Here is a 21,790-nt window from a genome sequence, read left to right as displayed (position 1 = left end):
ACACACACACACACACACACACAATTTCATTTGGTGATGTCATTCAAACCCCTCAATAATTCAGAACAAGTGGGCCGCCGACAGCTTGGCATCACAATCAGTTTGTGGTTGAGCAGTTAGCACGACTGCTCCTCACTCCATGGCCAAAGGAAAGGCCTTCCCCAGTCATCTGAGAGCAGAATTTGGGGCTTGAGCCACATTAAGGTTTCTCTGCTCCATTAAAGGCCTCCCTTCAGCAAATGGCTCTCTGTCTGAGGAAATGCCATAAAGTCCGGAAATGGACTACATGGCAGATTGGGCTGTTCATTTGCAACTTAGGCTCATTTCCGCGGCCTGTCCCCGAAGTTCTGGTTGAGGTTTTTCGTGCAGGCCGAGAGTCCATCAGGTGGAATTGATACCAGAGCAAATAGTAGATGAAATCCGAGCTGGCATGCTAGTCATCCTCAGCTATAGCCCCGGGAGCTCGCAGTTAACTGGTGCACTCTTCTTAGCAGAGAGGTGTTTAATGGTTGATTAGCAGTCTCCGGGAGCTGCCTCGTGCACCAAAGGCACTGTCCTCTCCATTTTTATGCCTCTCTGAAAAATCAATTAGCACAATTACAGGGCCTAAGTTCCATTAAACATTAATCACAAAGTGTCACGCTATGGGTTAGCAGCTAACATTAATTGATGGCTGACATCACTTTGAGGCAGCGGCGATACTATCTCAGCTTTACAGTGTACGCGGGCTCATCAGACAGCATTGCACTGATGATGCAGAAAATCAGACATGTCATTCTCAGGGGATCAAACAGTGAGGAGATTGCTGTCGTCTCCAGTTCAGATCAACACATTCGCACCATGGTACTTGATGTCAGCCGCTGTCTTTGTAAATGACTAAGGTCTTACAACTTCATAGAGGTGGATTTAGTTAAGATGTGGAACTGGATCTTTGATCATGGAATGACTTTTTGATCTTGACACCTTTTTGAGTAATGCAGCTTCATACTGTTTTGGTACCGAACAAAATGTATTTCGTTATTTTATTATTTTAACTTCAAAATTAAATTTTTTTTCCATCAGTTCAGTTTGGCAGGTGGCTCTAAAAACTACAATACCAATGAACTTTGGTTGCAGTTGCTATGAGGTTTTGTTGTTGCTCTTGGCAGCTGTGCTATATTTGCAGAATGCGGGGGAGGGGGGGGGGGGGCAACGTACTGTACTGCAGTCAACCACCAGGGCAATCGAGATGTTATGGCTTCACTTTTGGGGAGTTGTGATGTCATCCATTTTTGTTCAGGACCTCATGACATCACCGTTGAGCTACAACAGCTAAACAGGCTTGAAACTTTAACTAGAGAACTACAACTATTTTTTTGCACAGTTGCTCTTCCCCAACTGGCAGTTACCTATCATTGTCAGTGCAGTAAATGAATGATACTTTTATTTATGAAACCCTGGACATGCAAATTAACTTTGACTTCGCAACTCAGGGAACAACAGAGAAACCTTGCCTGGAACATGGGGTCAGATTTGTAGACCTGTTAATTTATTTTTTATAAAGATAGTTCTTTAGTCCTGATTTACATTTTTAAAACTTTATTAAAAATATTTTGAGACAATTTATGAAGGCAGAACTTGTATAACGTGAGAAGAAGTATTGTATCGACTCCAGTATTGATTATACCCTTGTTAAGACACTAATCTTACTGCTATTTTTTCAGTTTACCACTATTAATTAGCAACGCAATCCAGTGAGACCTATATTGAGGAACAAAATATACGTCACACCATTCCTGTTTCAGCCAGCAAACTGTCTGCTTACTTTAGGGCTGTCTCGAATCTATCTTCCTTTGGCTTGTGTCCTTTTCAGCTGTGGGAGGGCATCATAAGAGGCTTGGCTGCTCTGTTGTCACTGCTGCAGTTTGCAGTTAGCAGCGAGCAGCCTGTCCCACAGCCCTGGTAATTGAAGCTAAGAGGTTTATCTGGAGTCAGGCTCCCAGGTCGTGGTCAGATAGAGGGGCCTATAGCTGACCAGGACTGGAGAAACTCTCCAGAGACAGTCAGCGGCTGGTCGCTGTCTTTCATCCTCCACCTCCACCACCCCCCCCACCTCCCCCAGACCCTGCACTCCTCCACCTCTTCATTTGACTGAGGAGGGTCTCTCAGTATCTTCAAAACCTCTCGTCTGGGGGAGGAGGAGAAGAGGTCATCGTCGCTTTCTATTCTGTCTCTCCTTTCCTACGTCTCCCACTCCTGCAAATACACGTGAGAACGTCACACAAACCCAGCCAAACACCAGCCCACACAGTACAGGGGTCTCTCTCAGGACGCCAGGCTAATTTTACCCCCACCACCAGACCGGGGGGGGGGGGGGGGGGGGGGGGGGCATTTAGAGGTGTTATTTTGAGCAACCGTGTCGAAGCGTAGGATGAGACTGTAAGCAACCTGAGGGCAGCTTATCAGAGGTGGAGTCATTTGTGTATTTGTGTGCATGTGACCGCCACTCTTGCTATTGAAGACATGCACAGACATTAATGGCTCTGTAGAGTGATACTCTACTATGGCTTACAAGGAGTACAACCAACACACACTCATAGACTTACACACATATACAGTACATTTCCACCGATTAACAGTATTTATTTAAAGCAGCTATTTGTAAGTTTTGCATGTTAGCTACATGTTAGCATTAAAAGCTTTTACTTACCAGTCTTGCCAACAGCTTCGGCCATTGTCGCGTTTACAATAAAAGAGGTTAGAATACGCCCTCTGAGCATAAGTATTTCTTCAGGTCAGACTGGAGGCTACAGTGAATTGATCCGGAGCTAGCTGGTTAGCGTGCTAACTTAAGTCGCAGTAAAGGTCAGCGAGTAAAGGAAGCAAGTTTGCTGCTGACTTATGAGTAGCTCCTTTAAATTTAATTTCAGGAAATTAATTTGTTCTCTTTCCCCTCTATCGTTCTGTTTAATTCAATTAAATTCCATCCAGTATTCTCTAGGTGCGTAAGTATGAGGTGAACAATGTTCACCTCATAAACATCAAACATCAAGGTTAATACAATTCAAAAATGAGATGAGAAAAAAAGAGAAGAATTAATAAAAGAAAAGAACAAGAAAATGGCAAAAGAAAACAGTAAACAGATGTTTTGTGTGTGTGTATAATAGGCTATGTCTAAATAATGATGCCACATTCGGTGATGCTGCGTCCCTCAGTTTGTGACATGCAGTCACATACAGTGTTGTGCAGCTAAGTTTGCTGCACGTCCCTCTCCTGATAGAATCTGTTGCTTTTCACTGTCACCTAGCTGTGTGAAGTCTGGGATTAACAAAGTATTCCACTCTGGTATTATTATATTTGTCACATTTTAGGATGAAGTGCATCTTTGTCTCTACCTCAGCTGTTGTGCTGTGACCACAGACTCTTTTCTCTGTTGATAGCTAGGAGTTCTTGTGTGTCGGCCTTTCTCTGTGGTTAGACTCAAGTCTGTATCTGTTCTGGATCTGTCTCTGCTTTGTGTCTCTGACAGCAAAGAAATACTTTGCCAGTTTATATTCATGGTTGACAGCCAGATAGCAATTAAGTTTGATTTGAGTTTTGATTTAATTCATCCAATGTTCCAGATAGGCATCTTTTGTTAATTTAATAATCTGGTTTAGTCTGATTAGTAGTTGGAAAGCAGAGCGGGTCTGAGGTGGAACAGTATCGGGTGTTGATCAGTAGGTCTCAGGACCAGCTCACAGAAGGAACTATTTTAGAGGTTCAATTCTTTGATTTGTAGTGCCTGAAATCTCTGTGTTTTTTTGGGGGGGATCAATTTGAGATGTATGTATGTTTTTTAATGTTAATAATCAGTGGCTAACAGCCTGGTTCTGCTCTGAATGCACTGGTCGGTGTGAGATCTGGACTTCTTTCAGGAGACAGTTCTTAAAATGTTTACTTGCCCTTTACTGTGGCCTTGTGTTCCGTAAGGAAGGCCACCATCTGGGTATTGATAATGCTGCAAAAACCCTTCTCCAGATTACTGCTCACATAGATTAGGTCTAATTTATCACCACTCTTATGTACTGGGGAAATGAAGAATGAGATTGAACTGAAGCCGGCCCTGTCTCAGCTCAGGGCTGCTGTGTTTCATCATCTCTGTCCTGATGCTGTTAGGTCCACATTTTTTTGCTGTTTTCTAATTCTGTATTTTCATTGTAATAAGATCATCACTGGAGTTCTTGTTATTTTTGATTTTTGATACAAGGATACATTTTGTTGGATGAAATTTGCTCATATCGTTTTTCAAAATGATTTCTCCAAACATTACCATTTTGTAGGGCCAGGTTTACTTGTTTATCTCTCCCAGAACTGATTTTGATTAATGCACTCCTCATTTTCCCTTAGATCCTGATGTTGTTTTGTCGTATTATCGGTTTGTGTTTTCTCAGTGTTTCAACATAGTTTTGTCTGCACAGAGAGAAATGAAGTGAGGAGTGGCTGTCCAAAGATGTAGCTGTTTCCAACAGGATCCACTGAGTCAGGATCACATCCTGTTCTGGCATTAAAATCTCCTATAAACAGGACGTCACCCTGGGCCTGATAAAGTCCGTTTTTCTGTTGTTGTTCTTCAAACTGTTGTTAATTATTCTCAGATGAGATGATGAGTCGTCTTTATACCACACAATAACCCAACCTCAATCTCTACCATGGCGTATGGGTCTCTAGTTCTGCTCTAGGTTTCAACCTGTTAAACTGAAGTTTTTCATTTCCAACTGTTGCCGAGTGCTTGCTCATGGGGGAACGCTGGGTCTCTGTAAATAATATTATAGAGAGTACGGCCCTGACATGATCTATATGCAAAGTGCCCTGAGATCACTTTTGCTATTTTTGGCGCTATATAAATAACACTGAGTTGACTTGACTTAACTGACGCCACACAGCATTTTCCACCTGTATAAACCAAGATGTTTCAGCTCTGTGCAGACATGGAAGCAACCGACTACTTTCTTTAATTCCTTTATCTTGAAACACTCTTCCTGACACCCGTTTGCCGCAGCGTTGAGTAATTAGAACTACCTAACTTGTGCATCTGAAGATAAATTGCTCTCTCGTTTATATCATTATCTTGCTGTCAGACCAGCTGCACATTCAGCCCCTCTTAGAACTGTGTGCTCACAATTGGGATTCAGTTGAGTGTAAACGTCATCGTCACAGGCTTCAGGCAAATTGCTAATCAAAGCAAAACAGAGTAAGACCACTATTAACTGCTGTTCTCGCTCCGTCTCAACCTCACCTCCTCTTCTCTCCCTCCCTTTCCAGGCAGTGAGATTGTTCCTCCCGACTGCCTGCGCCCACGCTCCTTCACCACGGTGCGCTCCTCCTCCCTGCGGCGCGAAGCAGACGACTCCCGCCTGTCCGTCAGCCTGTGCGACCTCAACCTGCAGCAGGAGGATGGAGGCAACGCTCACAATCACTCCCACCGCCACACCCTCCACCTGGCCACAGCCTCCTCCTCCTCCACCTGCCCCATCCCCCAGAACTCCCTCAACTCCCAGCAGTCCTCTCTCCTGCCGTCCGCCCTCGAGAGTGACCTCCACTTCCACCAGCTGCGAGGCGCCCACATTAAGACGCTGGATGAGCAGACGGTGGCACGATCTGAGCACGCACGCGAAGAGCGCACATTGGTCTTCACCAACCGGCCCCTGCGCATCGGAGAGACCGTCTTCATCAAAGTCACAAAATCCAGCCCGGCACGCTCAGGCTCCTTGTCCTACGGCGTGACGTCCTGCGACCCAGCAGTGCTGCGCCCCAGCGACTTGCCCTATAATCCAGAGGCTCTGGTGGACAGGAAGGAGTTTTGGGCGGTGTGTCGGGTGCCCACGCCGCTCCAGAGCAGTGACATCCTGGGCTTTTTGGTCAACCAGGAAGGGGAGGTCATCCTCAGCCACAACGGCACCAACGTGGGCATGCAGGTGTGTGTGGACAACTCCCGCCCACTCTGGATGTTCTTTGGTCTTCATGGGGCTGTGACTCAGCTGAGGATTCTGGGTAAGTAAGCATGTGAAAACCATTTGAAAGACGACCTAAAGGGTAACTCAAACAACTTAATACCATACAGTTCAGAACACATGAGAGTCTAATTTGAAAAGAATGGTCGATCTTGACCATTGATTTTTAATAAAAGTCCAAAATGCTGGATCCTGTACTAACCATAATGCAACTCACTGACCGCAGTTTGCCAGGCTTTCTGTTAGAGCCAAAATGACCAATATCAGCCATCTTGGCATATCTCGATAGTTATAACAATAAATTTATGGTCAATATTTATCATAAATATTTAAACTTCAAACTCAAATAACCAGTATATGTTAGGGTTTACGATTTGGAGCATCCAAACCCGCCCCTGAGATACTCTGACAACATCATCAGGGGACATTTTCTCAGACTTCAGAGGAGAGTCACAGAAAAACATTTTACAACAGTTTTCAGAGGCTAAGTGGCGGTCGTTCTGACAAGTAAATTGACCTTCATGTGTAAAATTGGCTGAGTGGCCCTTTAAACTTTGAGGAAACTAATTTGCATCAGGTCTGTTCGGAACAACAATCAGAACAGGCAGCCCGCTCATTTATTTCACAGCAGTGAAAGTGCTTCCGTAAAAAAAAAAAACAAGGTCATCCAGCAAAACCAAAACGCTGAAGACGACTCAGGTTGTGACTCAGGTAGTGGAGCAGGTTGGCTGCTGGTTCCTGGGTTGTGTGAGGAAGGGCATCCAGTGTAAAACCGATGTCAAATCGCATATACGGATGGTGATCCACTCTGCTGGAGGACAGGAACAACACTGCTGCCACACAGCACTTAGATATGTAACCTAAACATTAAAGATTAACATTAAAGATTTCTAAGCCGTATATACACATTCAATACATTACAAACATACACAAGTTTATATACGTTATAATGTAGTTGTGAGCAGATTTTTATCTTTATTAATGTTTATGTCAACAGCTCCTCCTACGGGCACCCATTCTGTGGAGGCTGCTGTAGTCAGATACTATGCAGCTGTAAGACTAAATACCATGAAATATGAGATATGAGTGGAGACAAATACTGCACTTTAATAAAAACCTAAAATGTCAGTATATCTACTTCAAACTCTAATATAATGTGTTACATAAATAAGTATTTATTAGATGTTTATATATAGTTTATAAATGCAATGGAAGATTATCAGGTGGAACAGTCTCAAAAAAGCATAACAACTAATGTCTGACACAGATTAACACTGTTGTTTATAATATATAACACATCCAAAGGAATATGACGGACATGATTATTTTCTTCTATGTTCGATAGTAGTAAAAACCTGACCTCACACTTCACGGACATGATTTTATCTACCTCCTGTAAGTGGAGTAATGACTGCCATTTCCTTCCTTGACCACATGCTTTCCTATTTGAAGGAGTAATTTATTGTTGGATACAACCATTCTTTCAGCTCGGTGATGAGCCCAGGGTCAGGAACTTACACAGCAGGGTAATGATCTTCATTTGGCTGCGTACAACACTGGTGAGAGCTCTGACCTCTGTGCTTAATTCACCTACTCCCTGGGGTTGAAATCTATTCGTGCTCAGTGTTCAATGCTCTGACAGTATGCCAATTTTAGGCAAACCACATCTTCCCCTTTTTTTTTGGAAATGACAGCCACAGTCATGACCAGAGCGAAAGGGGTCAAGAGGAAGAAAGTGAAAGAGCACTTTGTTATTTTGTTTGGAACAGATACCCAGAGGCAGGAGGCATGTACACACATTCATAAGATTAGCAAGAAAAGTAGATGCTCTGTCACGACACGCTAAGATGAAAAACAGGAAGCGAGCAGGCAGAGGTGGAGACAGGCTGAGAGGCTGTGACCTGCACACAGCAGGGACGACATGACGTCCCCGCGGGGTGGACGCTTTGCCGAACGGTGGTGCGCCAGGACACCTGAGGTTTGTTTACCCTTTTTCTAAATGCTGATAATGATAGGGGAGCAGGAAAGATGATGTGTGGCAGTTCTGGCACTGCACTTCATTTTAGCCCTGCCAAACATATTGCCTTCCGACAATGTGCAGGCAGCTGTGGAGGGGCTGCACTTAAGAGTATGAATAGTGGAAGACAGCTCTGCAAGTGGCTGTCTTCATGAATGCCATTCTGACTGGCATTTGCTCCCACGTGTGTCAAAGAAAGTTGGCGAAATCCCATTTAAAAGAAAGGGGGCCACACAAATGTACACGTACAGACAAGATGTTATTAAAATCGTCATTTTTGAAAACAAGCTATTGTTCTACATTCACTCAGGTACAGCAAAGGCTTGGCAGTAAAAAGGCACCATCTTTGTCACCTGCATAATGCAGCAGTAAAAGTTTTCTTATGTTAACACAGCAGTTAAGCGGCATAACAGGCAAAACAGCACCAGCCTTTCCAAGGTGTCACAAGTGTTTGTCCGTGGAGGAAGGAGCATCTATAAATACATCCTGCTTTTCTTCGGTGACAGCAGCGGAAAAAGGAAGCACAGGTTAAAAGAGGTTAAAGGGGAAACAACCTCAGCTGTGACCAGACACGCAAGAGAGAGAGAGAGAGATTTAATGTGACGCTTCTACCTGTCGCTTATCAAAAGACATGAAATCTAAAGTTAGCCGTAAACTCCGCTCTTACCATTCATATATCCCTCAAGTGACCTCTCCGCCTGTCAGACTCTGGGCTCACCACGCGTGGAATAATGTTGTCCTCTGATAGCTTGACCCACTTAACATCAACCGACAACAAAGTAACCATGACAGCCATGTCGATACAAATCACAGTGAGCTTCAATAAAGCTCTGACGTGTTGATAGAGGGCGTCGGTGATCAGGTCAGGAAAAGCTAAAAAAGGCAGAAATTCAGCTCTCGTGGACTTTTTACCTCTTTGACTTCAGATTGGCAGTAGTTGTTATTCATGTTTCCCAAAGTGCAAAAGCACAAAGTCTTGATGGTACAGTAAGCAGATCCTATGTTATCACTTACTTTACCATTAAATTACATTTTGGCTTGGCAGCTGTGCAGAACAGACCGCCCGGGGTCTCTAGGTATATTTCTAACGATCATTTACCGAAACCAGAGAACCTTGGCAGCACAACAAAACAGGAATAGCAGAACAATGAAACAGGTCTGAGGCACATCTCCTTATCAGAGCAGATCTCGGAATTCCCACTGAGGTGTGAATCATCTTTACATTCCAGCTGCTTCGAATTAGGAAGCACCTCTTATCTCGCTGTTGCAACTCTTGATCTATTGCTTTGTACTGGCTGGAGAGCAATTTAGCTTTCAATTAAGTTGAACTTGAGCCGTGCCTTCAACTTGGAGTGAGGGATGTTAAACTTGAAAGCCTGGCTCTCCCACTGGGCTCATGCTCGACAGGATGGCAAGATAAAGCAGTCATCACAGAGGCCTCTCACTACAAACAAAGCATGAAGTAATGGGTCTTTCTAATGGGAACAGGCATGCTCAAACAAACACGTCAGGGTAGCTCAGGTCAGCCCAGGAGTGCTTGTGCGTAGATGTAAAACTACATTGAGATGGTTTTATTAGAAATATATCTTCTAATGGATCGACACTTCAAATAAAACACAAGGGGAATGTACAAATATGGGACCTTTAATGTATTTAAAGTTAGCATGCTATGTTAGCATTAATCTCAATATACAGGTGAAGCAGACAGGAAACTGCTGATTAGTTTATTACCTTGAACTGAAGGAGAAGTGTATGGTTATAATTTGGACCACTTAATCCTCCATTGATTTTAGATCACTAGTTTGTGGTCGTGACCTAAAGTAAAAGTGGTCAATTATCATTTTGACCTTTCAGTGACACTGACAGGAGATTTTTAGGATTTGGATCCATGCCGCACTCACATTATTTCACTTCGAACCAAAGTGTTGGAGTGACAGACTGACTGACTGAATCACCAGCTGTGATCACTAGATGACCAGTCGTGTGGCCAAAATGCTCCCTATACTGAATGTGGGTGGTTTATCCGGACATTCACAGACACTGACAGAATCTCTGCTCTCTGAGATATTTCATGCCAAGACATGTCACCTACACTTTAACCCACTGTGATACATCCACTCACAGACTGCATGACACCACAGTATTTTTGTCTATTGTCCTAATATCTCTTATTAGTGTGATAATATGAAAAAGCAACAACAGAAAAGAGACCAGCTGACACTTGAACTTTGAAAGAGAGATATCGAGGGGACCTTGTGCTTCATGGCGTGGAAGTAGGACACCCATCCAGTGACCCACTTTGCATGTATTATGGATTCCATTAAAATGTCAGCGCGCTCATGCTCAAGTGAAGCGTCTCACCGCCCACATCCTCAGACACTGCAGCTGCCACGCTCCTCTCTCCTCCTCTTCTCATCTTCTCTCATCTCAGCTCTTCTCTTCTCTTTGTTTCTGCTCCCCCAATTATCACACATGTATTCCTGCTGCAGTGTCTGACACACAACCATACACGCTGACATCATTCATACAAGCCCACATGCACGCACACACACACACACACAGACACACACACACACACACACACACACACACACACACACACACACACACACACACACAGACAGGTGCACTAGTCATCTGCAATAAGTATTAAGGGTAGCATACAATGACATGATCGTATCTCTGTGCTATATAGTAATAATTGCCTATTCTCTCTCATGTGCATGCTCCACTTAACTTTCCCTGAGTCTGTCTGTTCAGACCTGTGAGTGTGTGTGTGTGTGTGTGTGGGGGGGGGGGTTCAAAGAAAATAGAAAACAAAAAAATAATTGAATGCTGTATCCTGTGTTAGTATATGTAGGAAATAACATATTAGGGAGTAAGTGATGGTGCATCTAAAGCTGCAGGTATAAGCTACTGCTTCTATGTAGCCTGAGAGGTTTTAGTGACTAAATAAAACTAAAACATGAGGGAGACAAAAATAGGATTTTGAGAAGTGTCCCGGAGGAAGAAAGGAACTTTCTGATCTGCCTGTTTTTCCCTCCGAGCTGTAATGACTGAATGATGAACTCATTTTTTTTGTAGCATATTGGCTAAATCATTGAGGTTTAATTAATTTCACACTCCTAGAAAACAGCAGCAGGCCTTACAGAAAAGACGGTCCATCTTTCACGCTTCAGTTGTTGATTTTTGCTAATCATAATTCTGCTTTTATTATTATCAGTGCAGTGGTTTAGAAGGGGTTGGCATTTTCTGCTGCTGCAGCATAAGTACAGAATAAAAAACAAGTTGTTCCTGATTATCTTTTATTAATTTCAGAGCTACATTTTAAACATTCAAGCACTTTTTCTTTTCACCCCTCCATCTTTTTAGGTATACCACATATATGAAGCCTATATATACATTGTTAAACATGTATGGAAGCACACACGCTCCTCACTTTACCTGAAGAAGAGATAAACAGCTCAGGGATGTACGATTGTGTCCTCCCTCCTCAACAGCTCTTTTGTCTCTTATGATAATATCTCCACCACACACAAAAGGAGACAATTAGCTTTTAATGCAGCAGAGTGGCTATGATCTTAAACTGCGATCTGTCTGAGCTGCTTCTCCTCTCATCCAATACAAACACACACAAAAACACAGCCTAAGTGCACTTTTGTCGGGATAGTCCCCAGAACAAGAGGGTCTGTAATTAAATTAACAACCGCCCATTTTGAAATGGTTTGTGTTTGAGGATGGCATTTAACCAAGGACATGTTAATGTAAACCATTTTTTAAGGCCCTTTCTCTCTTCCCTTTTATTTGTTTCGATTGCACATTCAGGTTGTTGAAACTGTGACCAAAACCCGTGACTCACACAGGGCTGAAGGCTGTTAAGGGGGATCCTCATGCACACAAAAACATACTCCTGCCCCCAACCCTTGCCCTCCGTCATGCCCCTCATCCCCTGCCCTGCCCATCTGCCTTGTCACATACTCTGCATAGCTCCCATGCTTTGAAGGAAGAGGCTCTCTCCGTAGACATGCTGGGTATGTGCGAAAGACGACTAGATGCTTGGGTGATTAGATGGACGGGTGGAAGTAGATAGCAGGGGCCACGGAGCTGCAGCCTAGTTCTCACAGCTGTTCACACAGGTCGGTTTAATCTAGTGGTGAACAGGCGGGATCAGGGCTGGGCACCACAGATTCTGCCTCAGCTGCCCTGGGTGGGAGGTGCCCGCCTGCCAAGGGGATTAACAGGGAGAGACGGACAGAGGGAAGAAGGGGGGGGGGGGCATTCATGCTACAGGGCCTCAGTGTGATCAAGCTTGAGTCATGATGATCATGGTTTGAGTTTCAGCCTTTCTGCTGCCCTTCTGCTATTATTTCTTATTACAGTGCATGTTTATAGCAGTATTAGGACATTAGGGTAATACTTTAAATATTAGGGGTCACAAGATGATTAATATGAGAGGGAGGCAGAAAAAAAACATTTCCATTTCTATGCTTCATAAAAGTTGGGCTTATCTTTCCAGACTTTGCTCTAATCTTTGTTTTTTTCTGATAAATAACTTGACAATTTAACCGCCCCAGGATGTTTATTCAAGGCAGTCTTTGAAATAAAATGAGGAACAAAGTAAATAAGTCAGTCTTTGGTTGAAATGGACAAAACTAGAAGACTTATGCAACCGGTGATGAGGAATACAAGAAGACATTGCTTCATTTTAAGGGGTCACAAGTCAAAAAGGCTGATAAGATCCACAAAAGGTCATTGGACTGGACTGAAACAGACCGGACTGGACTGGACTGGACCGGACTGGACCGGACTGGACTGGACTGAGGTAGAGACACACAGATAACATAAGGACAAAAATTTTGAATTATTAGTTGGAAGGAAAATGTAACACAAGTAAAATAACATGCAGGAAAAACAGGAGAAAAGAAAAGTGATAAAATATGACTGATGCAACTGTGCACAGCCAAGACAGAGATACGTACAACCGAACCATATCACTGAAAATGCATGTGTACTGGTTTACAGTAGCAATGTCATTAATATGAGTTAGTAACAGTGTATATATGATGTCAGCATTACTAGTAAGATACTACTGTTTGAAGCTTATGTATTTAAAGGAACCCCATGTACGTACTCACCAAAGTGATTGCCAAGATTTTTGGTTGATGGTGATGTCACTAAACACTGGCCCAACAGGAGGAACAAGTTTGCAACGTTGGACGAGAGAATGAAGGCTAGTATTAGAACTGCAACGCAGACTGTTCATTGTAAACATCCACCGCAGCTAAACTAAAGGAGTTTGGTTTTCCTGTACAGTTGGACATTGCTGGCATCACTGTGGGTGTGTTTACTGCAGGTTTCTCCTCCAAACACAGCGGTTTGGAAAATCAGGCGAAACCACAGAGAATACATTTTCTTCATAAACAACACTTCAGGCATTGTTTGGTGTTGACAGGTATTCAGGATAGTTTGGGATTTCCCCATCTTGTGTCCAACGTTTACCTAAACATGTAGCTGGTGTTGTATCTATACATAGACTGTGGGTTGACCATGTCACGCATAGACATACTATAAGAATAATGGGGCCTCCCCTGCTAAAAACGTATTCACTCGCGGTGACCTGTTACATCATGTTACACACTGCACATACATTACAGAACACACACACATATACACTTCAAGGCGCCACGGGGCTTTGGAGCACCAGGGCAACCCCCCCAAACAAAAGGGGTTCTCGATATAGAGCTGTGAGCAGCCGTGACATGAAGGCTCATCCACCGTGACAAAAACACTGGTGCAGTGTTTGACCTGGCATTAGCGGGGCAGTTTCCAATAACACATTATAGGCTCGGCCCTACAGTGACATAGGGCTCCGTGTGTTGGCCCTGGGCATCAGATGGATTGATCAGACTGCTGGTGCAGATGGCAACAGAGAGCTGCAGCCTGGCAGACTGCTGGGACATCATTAGTGTGGGGCTGTCATCATGATGTTACTGGTCAGTGCTGACGCTGACTCTGCCACACCAGATGACCCCAGCTACACTTTTCTTTTTTTTTCTTTTTTTTTTTTTTTTCCTGTCATTTGTGCTGGAGAATAAACACACCATGAAATGTAACTCAGTAAGATTCACCACAGCGGAGTGATGCTAGAAAAAAAAGCAGCCCCTGAAATAGGACTGTTTAATATCTAATGTGCACGCAGCAGCTATTTCTGAAGCAGTTGTTAGTGTGCTACTTTTTTGACAGCAAGCTTCAGGGAAGGTAATTAAAGTAATCTGCATTTACGTTAAGAAGCAGCAAAACATTTGATGGGTGGATGGTTACATGCTTGCACTGCAAGACAGCTAATTTGCATCTTAATTTGTTTGGTATTTTGGTGTCTCTGCCGAACTTGTGATAGTAAACTATTAAAGTTATTTTAAATGACTGAACATACCGTAAGTATTAGTTTGACTTCGCCTTCAGGAAACGACTCGCAAAGCTTTGGTATTTTATTTTATAAAACACTAAATATTGCATATCTGTGCCATTACTGCGTTTTGGATGAAATTGAAATTTTGAAGCTGCACTAATTAGCTTTGTCTGTGTTTTCCTAGTTTTTTGAGTTTATGAGATTTTTTATTTTTGCACAATACAAAACAATACAAAATACACAGAAAATGACAAAGTTTAACAATGTAAAGTGCAGGACGAGGCAGAAAACACAGTGGGTAATGTTAAAAGTAGTGTTAAAATTTAAAAATTTCACAATATTAGAGAACACAAAATGAACATATAGGAAATCATAAGACTAAAAGTAATGACTGTTACTATTAGTTTACCATCAATTTTAAATCATGTATATATAATGAAAAGAACAATAACAACCATAATATTAAAATAAGAGCATGTGTTTGTAAGAGGGATATTGGTTTATACACCTGTGTTGACTCCTGAACAATACTAATAATACATGTCAGTATGAGTGAGACAAATACAACATGATACTTGAAAAAATAAATGGGGAAAAACAGTTAAGTGGTATTTTAAGCATTTTTTGTTACATTTTATGAGGGCTGGATGGGAGAAGCCGCTCCATTGTTTGGTACCCTGAAATCTTATTGGAGTTGGGTAAGAATGGATGTGAATTTGCTTTAAAGTTAGTCTGCTCAGGAATATTCTCTTCGATTGAATGTATCTTTAAAGTAAAAACATATTTGAAAAATATGAATGTCATGAAAACTCTGATCAGGTTTCAGTCCTTACAAAATGTTTCTGGGGGACCAGACGTTTGTGGAGAGTGGTAGGAAAAGTACTCACCCAAACTATATTATAATATGAAAGGGATGAATGAGACTATAATAAAGAGTGAAGAGACAATTTGTGATGACAAGATGACTAAACCTCTTACATTATACCAATAGATGTATTTATTCTTCTGCTTACACAGTCAGTTTTCTCTCCAGTTCAAAATCTCATCAACAAAAAAATCCCAGGAATCTTCCAGTTGACATTTCTCAACCGCCTGGATGAATCTAGATGAATCTCTAGAGTACAGACACTAGCTGTGAACCTTCGGCCCCCATTCAGTTACTGCACCGCATGAAAATCAGACAGGTGTGCAGCCAAAAATGACTTAATTTGAAATGTAAGATTTACCTAAGTTAAAAAGCAAATGATTTTATTTACGTGGGTGGGAAAGAGTACAATCACAGTAATCTTTGGCAGTGTGGACCTGCGCTGTATCTCCCTCCGTGTTGCAGGAGAACTTGTGAGCTCGCGGGGCTGGGTTTGCATGCAGAGAGAGTGACTCGTCACGGCTTTACAGACGATTATGCAACACAAGATCAAACTATATCGATATAAATGAAATTGTCTCATTCTATAGCTCGTTTGACATATTGATATACCTTAAAATGAAAGCTGCTGACTACGAGCAACACTTTTATGATTACATACAGTCGTTTGATCCATTGTTAATATAAAAACGTATTAATTAGTGCAGCTGTAAGGTCACATGTTCAACTTATGTGACACTAATGACTTTAAATCCAGTTTTTCATGTCAGCCTTTAACAGTCTGACCTGTCTTTCAAGGCATCGCTGGCATCTCAACACATGTTCCCTAAACTTGTCCTTCCAATTCCCATTTCCGTTTCCCTGACCACCGTGTAAAGATAGGATGTGGAAAGAATCGAGGACACCTACGCTCTTCTGAAATACTCTTTCCTAAAAAAAATAGGAGGGGGAAGAGCTCCTCTCTTCAGTGATGAATATGTGCACATGGAAAAAATGACTGCTCTCACAAATTGGAGTGCTCACTCTCTGCTTTTATGACTATAAATGTAATTCCTGGAAAGTGAAAAAAAATCCAAATCCTGCTGTAGTTCATTGTCTGTGCTACTGTTGACCAAAGTAACAAAAGAAAAAAGAATTAAAAAAAAAGAAGCCCTCAATGAGAAAGGCCTGTAATATCTTGTGCTGTTTCATCTCTAAGCTCTTTGTATACAGCCTGTTCATGGTGGGAATGTTGCACCTTTTATTTTGCCGTTCTGTATAAAAGGTACAAATTTGGGGCCATTGTTGTTCCGGCAATAAGCTGGCACGCTATCTAAACATTACTCACTGGGGCTGCATTCTGCTGGCTTTGTTGGATACAGTGTAAACAAGCAAAGCCGGCATCATGAGGGGGTCTTCTTAATGGCAGTGTGGCAGGATCTCTGTTTAAAAGAAGCATCTGATGCTATGCAGTATCCATTAAAGGCCACTTCTTACTTTTTAATAACTCCTTCCTCATTTGCTACTGTCCCCTTTGCAGTATAGTGTTAGAGGATGTTATACTGTCACCATGTGAGTCTGTCTGTATATTGATGATCATTAAAGTTGATAGTATTAGTCTCCAGTGACATCACAGACACAAATTCTACTATATTAGAAGGTAACTGGTGATTAAGTAATTCCAGTGCCATCTAACTTTTCTATACATGCATCTGCTTTTATCTGCTCCAACTAGGTTCCACTCATGTCGGGGACCCGCGGGCCACATCGAACCCCAGCTCGCCCTCCTCCTCCCCGCACACCCCCAGTGCCCTGGGCAGCGGGAGCTCTGATCCGGTCCTGAACGGAGGCCTGTGCTCTGCCGCTTACTGCAGCTCAGCAGGGGGTAGGTACACGCAGATAGGGAGCTACTACTACAGAGGAAGAGAATCAATCACCCGACAGGAGACCGAATGGAAGTCATTATGGGATAGTGAGCAGATGTCATCCTGCAGTAGTTAGGAACAATAGCCAGCACTTCGCGGTCCCACCGCTGCTGCAGCTGCAGCAAGGAAAACGTTCGGCACGTGCTGTTATGTCACATAGCGCTGTTATATAAATGGGCCTGATGCACTGTGGCTCTCCTTTGAGACTGCAGGAAATGAATCTGATACAAAACCTCCTACACACGGTTGTTTTTTTTTTTTTTAGCCTGATAATCAGACTGAATAGCAATTTAGATTCACTTCATTTATTCGGCTGGATGTTGTTTTCATGATATCTAATTTCTTGTTGGATGGAGGGAGGTATTTAGCAGCATTTCCACCAGTGTATTCCGAGCCTGGCAGCCACGCTGGGCCTTAGTTGACCCGCCGCCGGGCCTAAGCATCAGGAAATTTGGGGCGGCTCAGTTGGAAACCTAGATATAAGACCGGCGACATCTGTTGGTTAAAACGATTTGTCGACCCCCGAGGCTCGGGGGTCAATGAAGCACAGCCGGTTAGCACCCCGTTCTCTGTAGCATCATTAGAACAACAACAGCCACAGCCATTGGGCCACTGGCACTGGGACAAATCCTGGTGGGCTGCCCCATTGGTCAAACAGTCCATGAAGGTTTTACCAGCTCTGTCATTCCCTTCACCTGTAATCTTGGAGCGCCTGTCATTGTGTTGCTTTGTGTGGTGCAGTTATTCTGTACTTTTAAACATTAAATAATAAATTCAATGTTATTTCAAAATTTTACAATCATCAAAAACAGCCATCAACAGGCACAATATAACAATTTACTTATATATACTAATACTACTAATATACCAATGTTAAACATACACTGTCACAGCACAATTTACATTCCATTTTCATTAAGCTGGTTAAAATTGTCACTTTCCTTTCCCCATCTTTCCTGATCTAACATTTCGTTCCTGTTTTGCCACAGGTACGACCCCGAACTCACCAGTCAGCCTCCCCAAGTCTCCTACGTTCCCATCAGGCCGTGGGCCTTGGTCCGATGAGTGCTCTATCTGTTACGAGAACATGGTGGACACGGTCATCTACGCCTGTGGGCACATGTGTCTGTGCTACACTTGTGGTGTCAAACTCAAGAAGATGTCCAACGCCTGCTGTCCCATTTGTAGAAGACAGATCAAAGACATCATCAAGACCTACCGCAGCACGTAAGGGGACAACGGCAAACGGACGGACGGCCTCCCTTACAACAGCAAAATCCCAGAGTCAGGGAAAGAAATGTCAGTGAATATGAACTCTGGTACTTTGATTTGGTATTTTCATACAATTATTGCTGGTTGGTTTACGTTCGTGACCTTTTCCGAAGCCAGTACCACTTTGTTGGGAAGGTCTCTTTCACTTTAGAGTCGTTGTCACAGCCTCCCTGCGGAGGAGGCACTTGAAGTGGCAGGGGGTTCCACTAAAAACTTTATTCTTGCCAGAAGTGTTTGCTCTCTCCTGGGAACTTGGAACACTTTGAAAGAGAAAGGAAAAACTGAACCAATTCCAAAATTCTCTCATATGTTGAGCCATGTTGCAAGAATTAGGGACGAACGCCCATTTGCACCGAAGCAAATGAGTCTTTTTGGGACTGAATGTCTCAATAATAGCTCTTTCAGAGGATGACTGAAGCTCTGAAATATGTTGTCAACCTGATGGATATTTCTGACTTAACCAGTCAATAAAAAAGCACAGCAGGTAATCAGCTCAGTATGGCACAACTTGTGTCTGTGTGTTACTGGGCATTGGAAATGAGAAGTCGGTTTGGCATTGTAATGATGAAGTGATGGATTTCTGTAATCGTCGTAGTGATTATCAGTGAGTGATGTATTTAGAGATGCAAAGCGGTGCTGAGTATATTAAGTAGGATTGTAACACCTCTTGTACTCGTATAATCTAATGTTACCTTTATGGTAGTTCTATTGCAAACGTCAGTGGTTGCTATATTGTTGTGCTAGCTAGCTGCTTGCTCTGCAATGTGGTATGTTGCACTGAAATCAGAATCGTCCTCTCAGAAATGCCCCGTTACTGACAGAAATAGAAAGACATTCATCTGTTTAAACAATCTACAGACCTGTGTCCATCATTCTAAGCAGTATAGAATTCTTGAAAGGAAACAGGAAGTGGGAAAAAAAAACAGTAATTTGGATTCTCCTCAGGGCCAATGTTAATTTTTTTTAAGATGTGAATATTTCCCCAAACTCCTACCTAAAACCATGCCTAATACACTGTGAGCGTGCATCCCGAATTGACAAATCCTCAAAAATAGCTCCCATAACAATACATGAAGTCAAAGGATTGTTGCCATGGTATCAGAAGCCACCACGCATACAACACAGCCTCCTGCCTTAACACACAGAAGTTTCATTTGCTACATGCAGATGTATCACACTCTGTGTTTTCTGCCGTTTTCCCAAACCCCTGACAAATTACCAAATAACTAAGTTGTGTGGCACAAACTGCCACAAAACGTTCACTCAGAGGAGAAAAGCACACAAATTTAAAAACTATTTTTGTAATATAAAACCATGACATTTCCAATATTTAACTTAAAATATATAAAATCTTTGTGACAGGACTTTCACCAGCAGCGGAGATCCTATACAGAAATCAGTTCCATTGAAGCTCATATTTTGAGTATTTGTATGATTCCTATCCATTAATTCCAGTATAATATGTCCTGATACATCCCCTTCAAATTTCACCTGTAAATACTAAAACTCAGCAGTAAGCCATAGCTTATTACAAGATACCACTCGGAGCTGAGAGGCCGTTTTTTTGTTTTTTTTTTTTGTTTTTTTTTAAATGACATCATACTTCTTTTTTTTTTTTTGATAATCTACCAATGGGGCTCAAACCTTTGCTGCTATGGTATTTGCCAGCTGTCCTTTCTGGGGCCAACACTGGCAGTAATGTTTCACACATCCCTCCTCCCACATTACAGTTTGATTACGCTACTGCTTGAAAGTGTTAATTCACATTTTGAATGTTAACTTATGTAATTAGAGAAATAAATGATTTTTATCAGTGTGTTTGAATTGAACAAAAAAAACAAAAAAAAAAGTTTCGTTTGTGTTTTTTTTTTCTTTTTTTTCATTTCTTTTTTTTAAGTTTGTTTGGGTTGCTAATCACGGTTTTAAGATTTGTTTTTTGTTTTTTTTCTTGTTTATCCAAAACCATGAGAATCTAAATTTCCTCTTGTTTTCTAATAGAGAGAATATAGGGGGTTTCTTGTACCTTTCAGCAATAAGAGATATTGCAGTGCACAATCAAAACCTCATTGCTTTGCGGTGCAAGATATAAACTCTTGGTTTTATTACAATCCCTGAATTTCAGGTGTTCTTTTTTGTAATTTATCTTCTTGTGTGTAAGCCCATGTTAGGAAGCCCTACTACCCACTTCTGTATTTATAGCTCGTATGATTATATAGTCTGAAAGCCATCACTGTATGGTTATGATAAATGTCACTTTATAAAGCTGCTGATTGTAATCTTGTAAATGTTTAAGCCAGCGTTGCTCTCTGAGATTCAACCGTGGCATGTTTTTATTTTGTGCAGACACTCTGACCAAATGGAAAAAAAATTGATTAATTTTTTAAAAATACATTGTATAAATGTAATTCCCTTGTGCAAAGCTCTGTATTTATTTTGGGGCTCTTTTTTAACATTTACATTCAGTAATTTTTGGACAACATCATTTGCTAAACACAAATCATAGTTCATACCAAGCTAAGTACCCATTTGGCTTTGGATGGAGGTTTTCATCTGTAAATTATTTTATGCACTTCTTTTAATCAAGGCTGCTATGCCATTAATTTTTTGTTATCTTGTGTTTGCATCCAGAAAACTCCACAGGCTCCTTGAATGTCGCTGATCCTGTAATGTATTATTTATTTGTCCATCACAGATGTGTGGACTTATTCCTCTAAACCTGTTTTTCTTGTGTGTTTGTGTGTGTGTGTGTGTGTGTGTGTGTGTGTTTGCTTTCTTCTTCATTTCATTGCCACTAAACTGTTGCGAATCCTCTGTGTCTGGCCAATCGCACAGCAGCAGCACATTTAGAGGTTCTTTCTGGAGATCTTAGTACTTTTTGTCATGCATGAGTTGTCTGTTCACCCAGCGTGAACATCGGGACCAACAGTAGACAAGCATCCGAGTGGAACACTGTTACAGTGTTCATGTAGACAAGAACCAGTGGATAGAAGTATGATATAGAGCTCAGTTTGGCCGTTGTTGTGACACAGAAGCTGATCTACTCTGTAATCCTTTATTTTCTGTCTTTTTCATTTGAAACAACAAGTGATTGTTTGTGAGCTCTGTTCAGTGTGAGTCGGATGATTGTGGTTAATAAACTTTCCAGATGTGTTTGAGCAAAAGTTGTTTACCACATAATAGAAATAACATTTGCACATTACACATGGCTGAACAAAATTCTCTTTCAGGGAAAGAGAATAAAATACTTATTTAAAAAAAACAAACACATTTTCTGGAATGCGAGAGACACATTTGCAGGTTGTGTATCTTAAAGCTGCATTAAATTATCTTTTCAGCTAACAAGCTGTAAAC

The 21,790-nt window shown here is 42.0% G+C and overlaps 1 protein-coding gene across 1 annotated transcript in view; it reads left to right on the top strand.

Annotated features, from left to right (window-relative positions):
• Nucleotides 1-18,398, top strand: part of LOC111217982 (E3 ubiquitin-protein ligase NEURL1-like) — a 59,841-nt gene extending 41,443 nt beyond the window's left edge. Inside the window, exons 4-6 of the mRNA XM_022740057.1 lie at nt 5,284-6,012; nt 16,978-17,127; nt 18,157-18,398. Coding sequence (XP_022595778.1) covers nt 5,284-6,012; nt 16,978-17,127; nt 18,157-18,398 — 1,121 coding nt within the window. The remainder of the gene's footprint in view (nt 1-5,283; nt 6,013-16,977; nt 17,128-18,156) is intronic.
• The last annotated feature ends 3,392 nt before the right edge of the window (nt 18,399-21,790 follow it).

The sequence above is a fragment of the Seriola dumerili genome, unplaced genomic scaffold, assembly GCF_002260705.1.
Source record: "Seriola dumerili isolate Sdu_G_001 unplaced genomic scaffold, Sdu_1.0 BDQW01000050.1, whole genome shotgun sequence".
NCBI lineage: Eukaryota > Metazoa > Chordata > Actinopteri > Carangiformes > Carangidae > Seriola > Seriola dumerili.
Note: the sequence above shows the minus strand (reverse complement) of the source record. Positions and strands in the feature narration are given on the sequence as shown.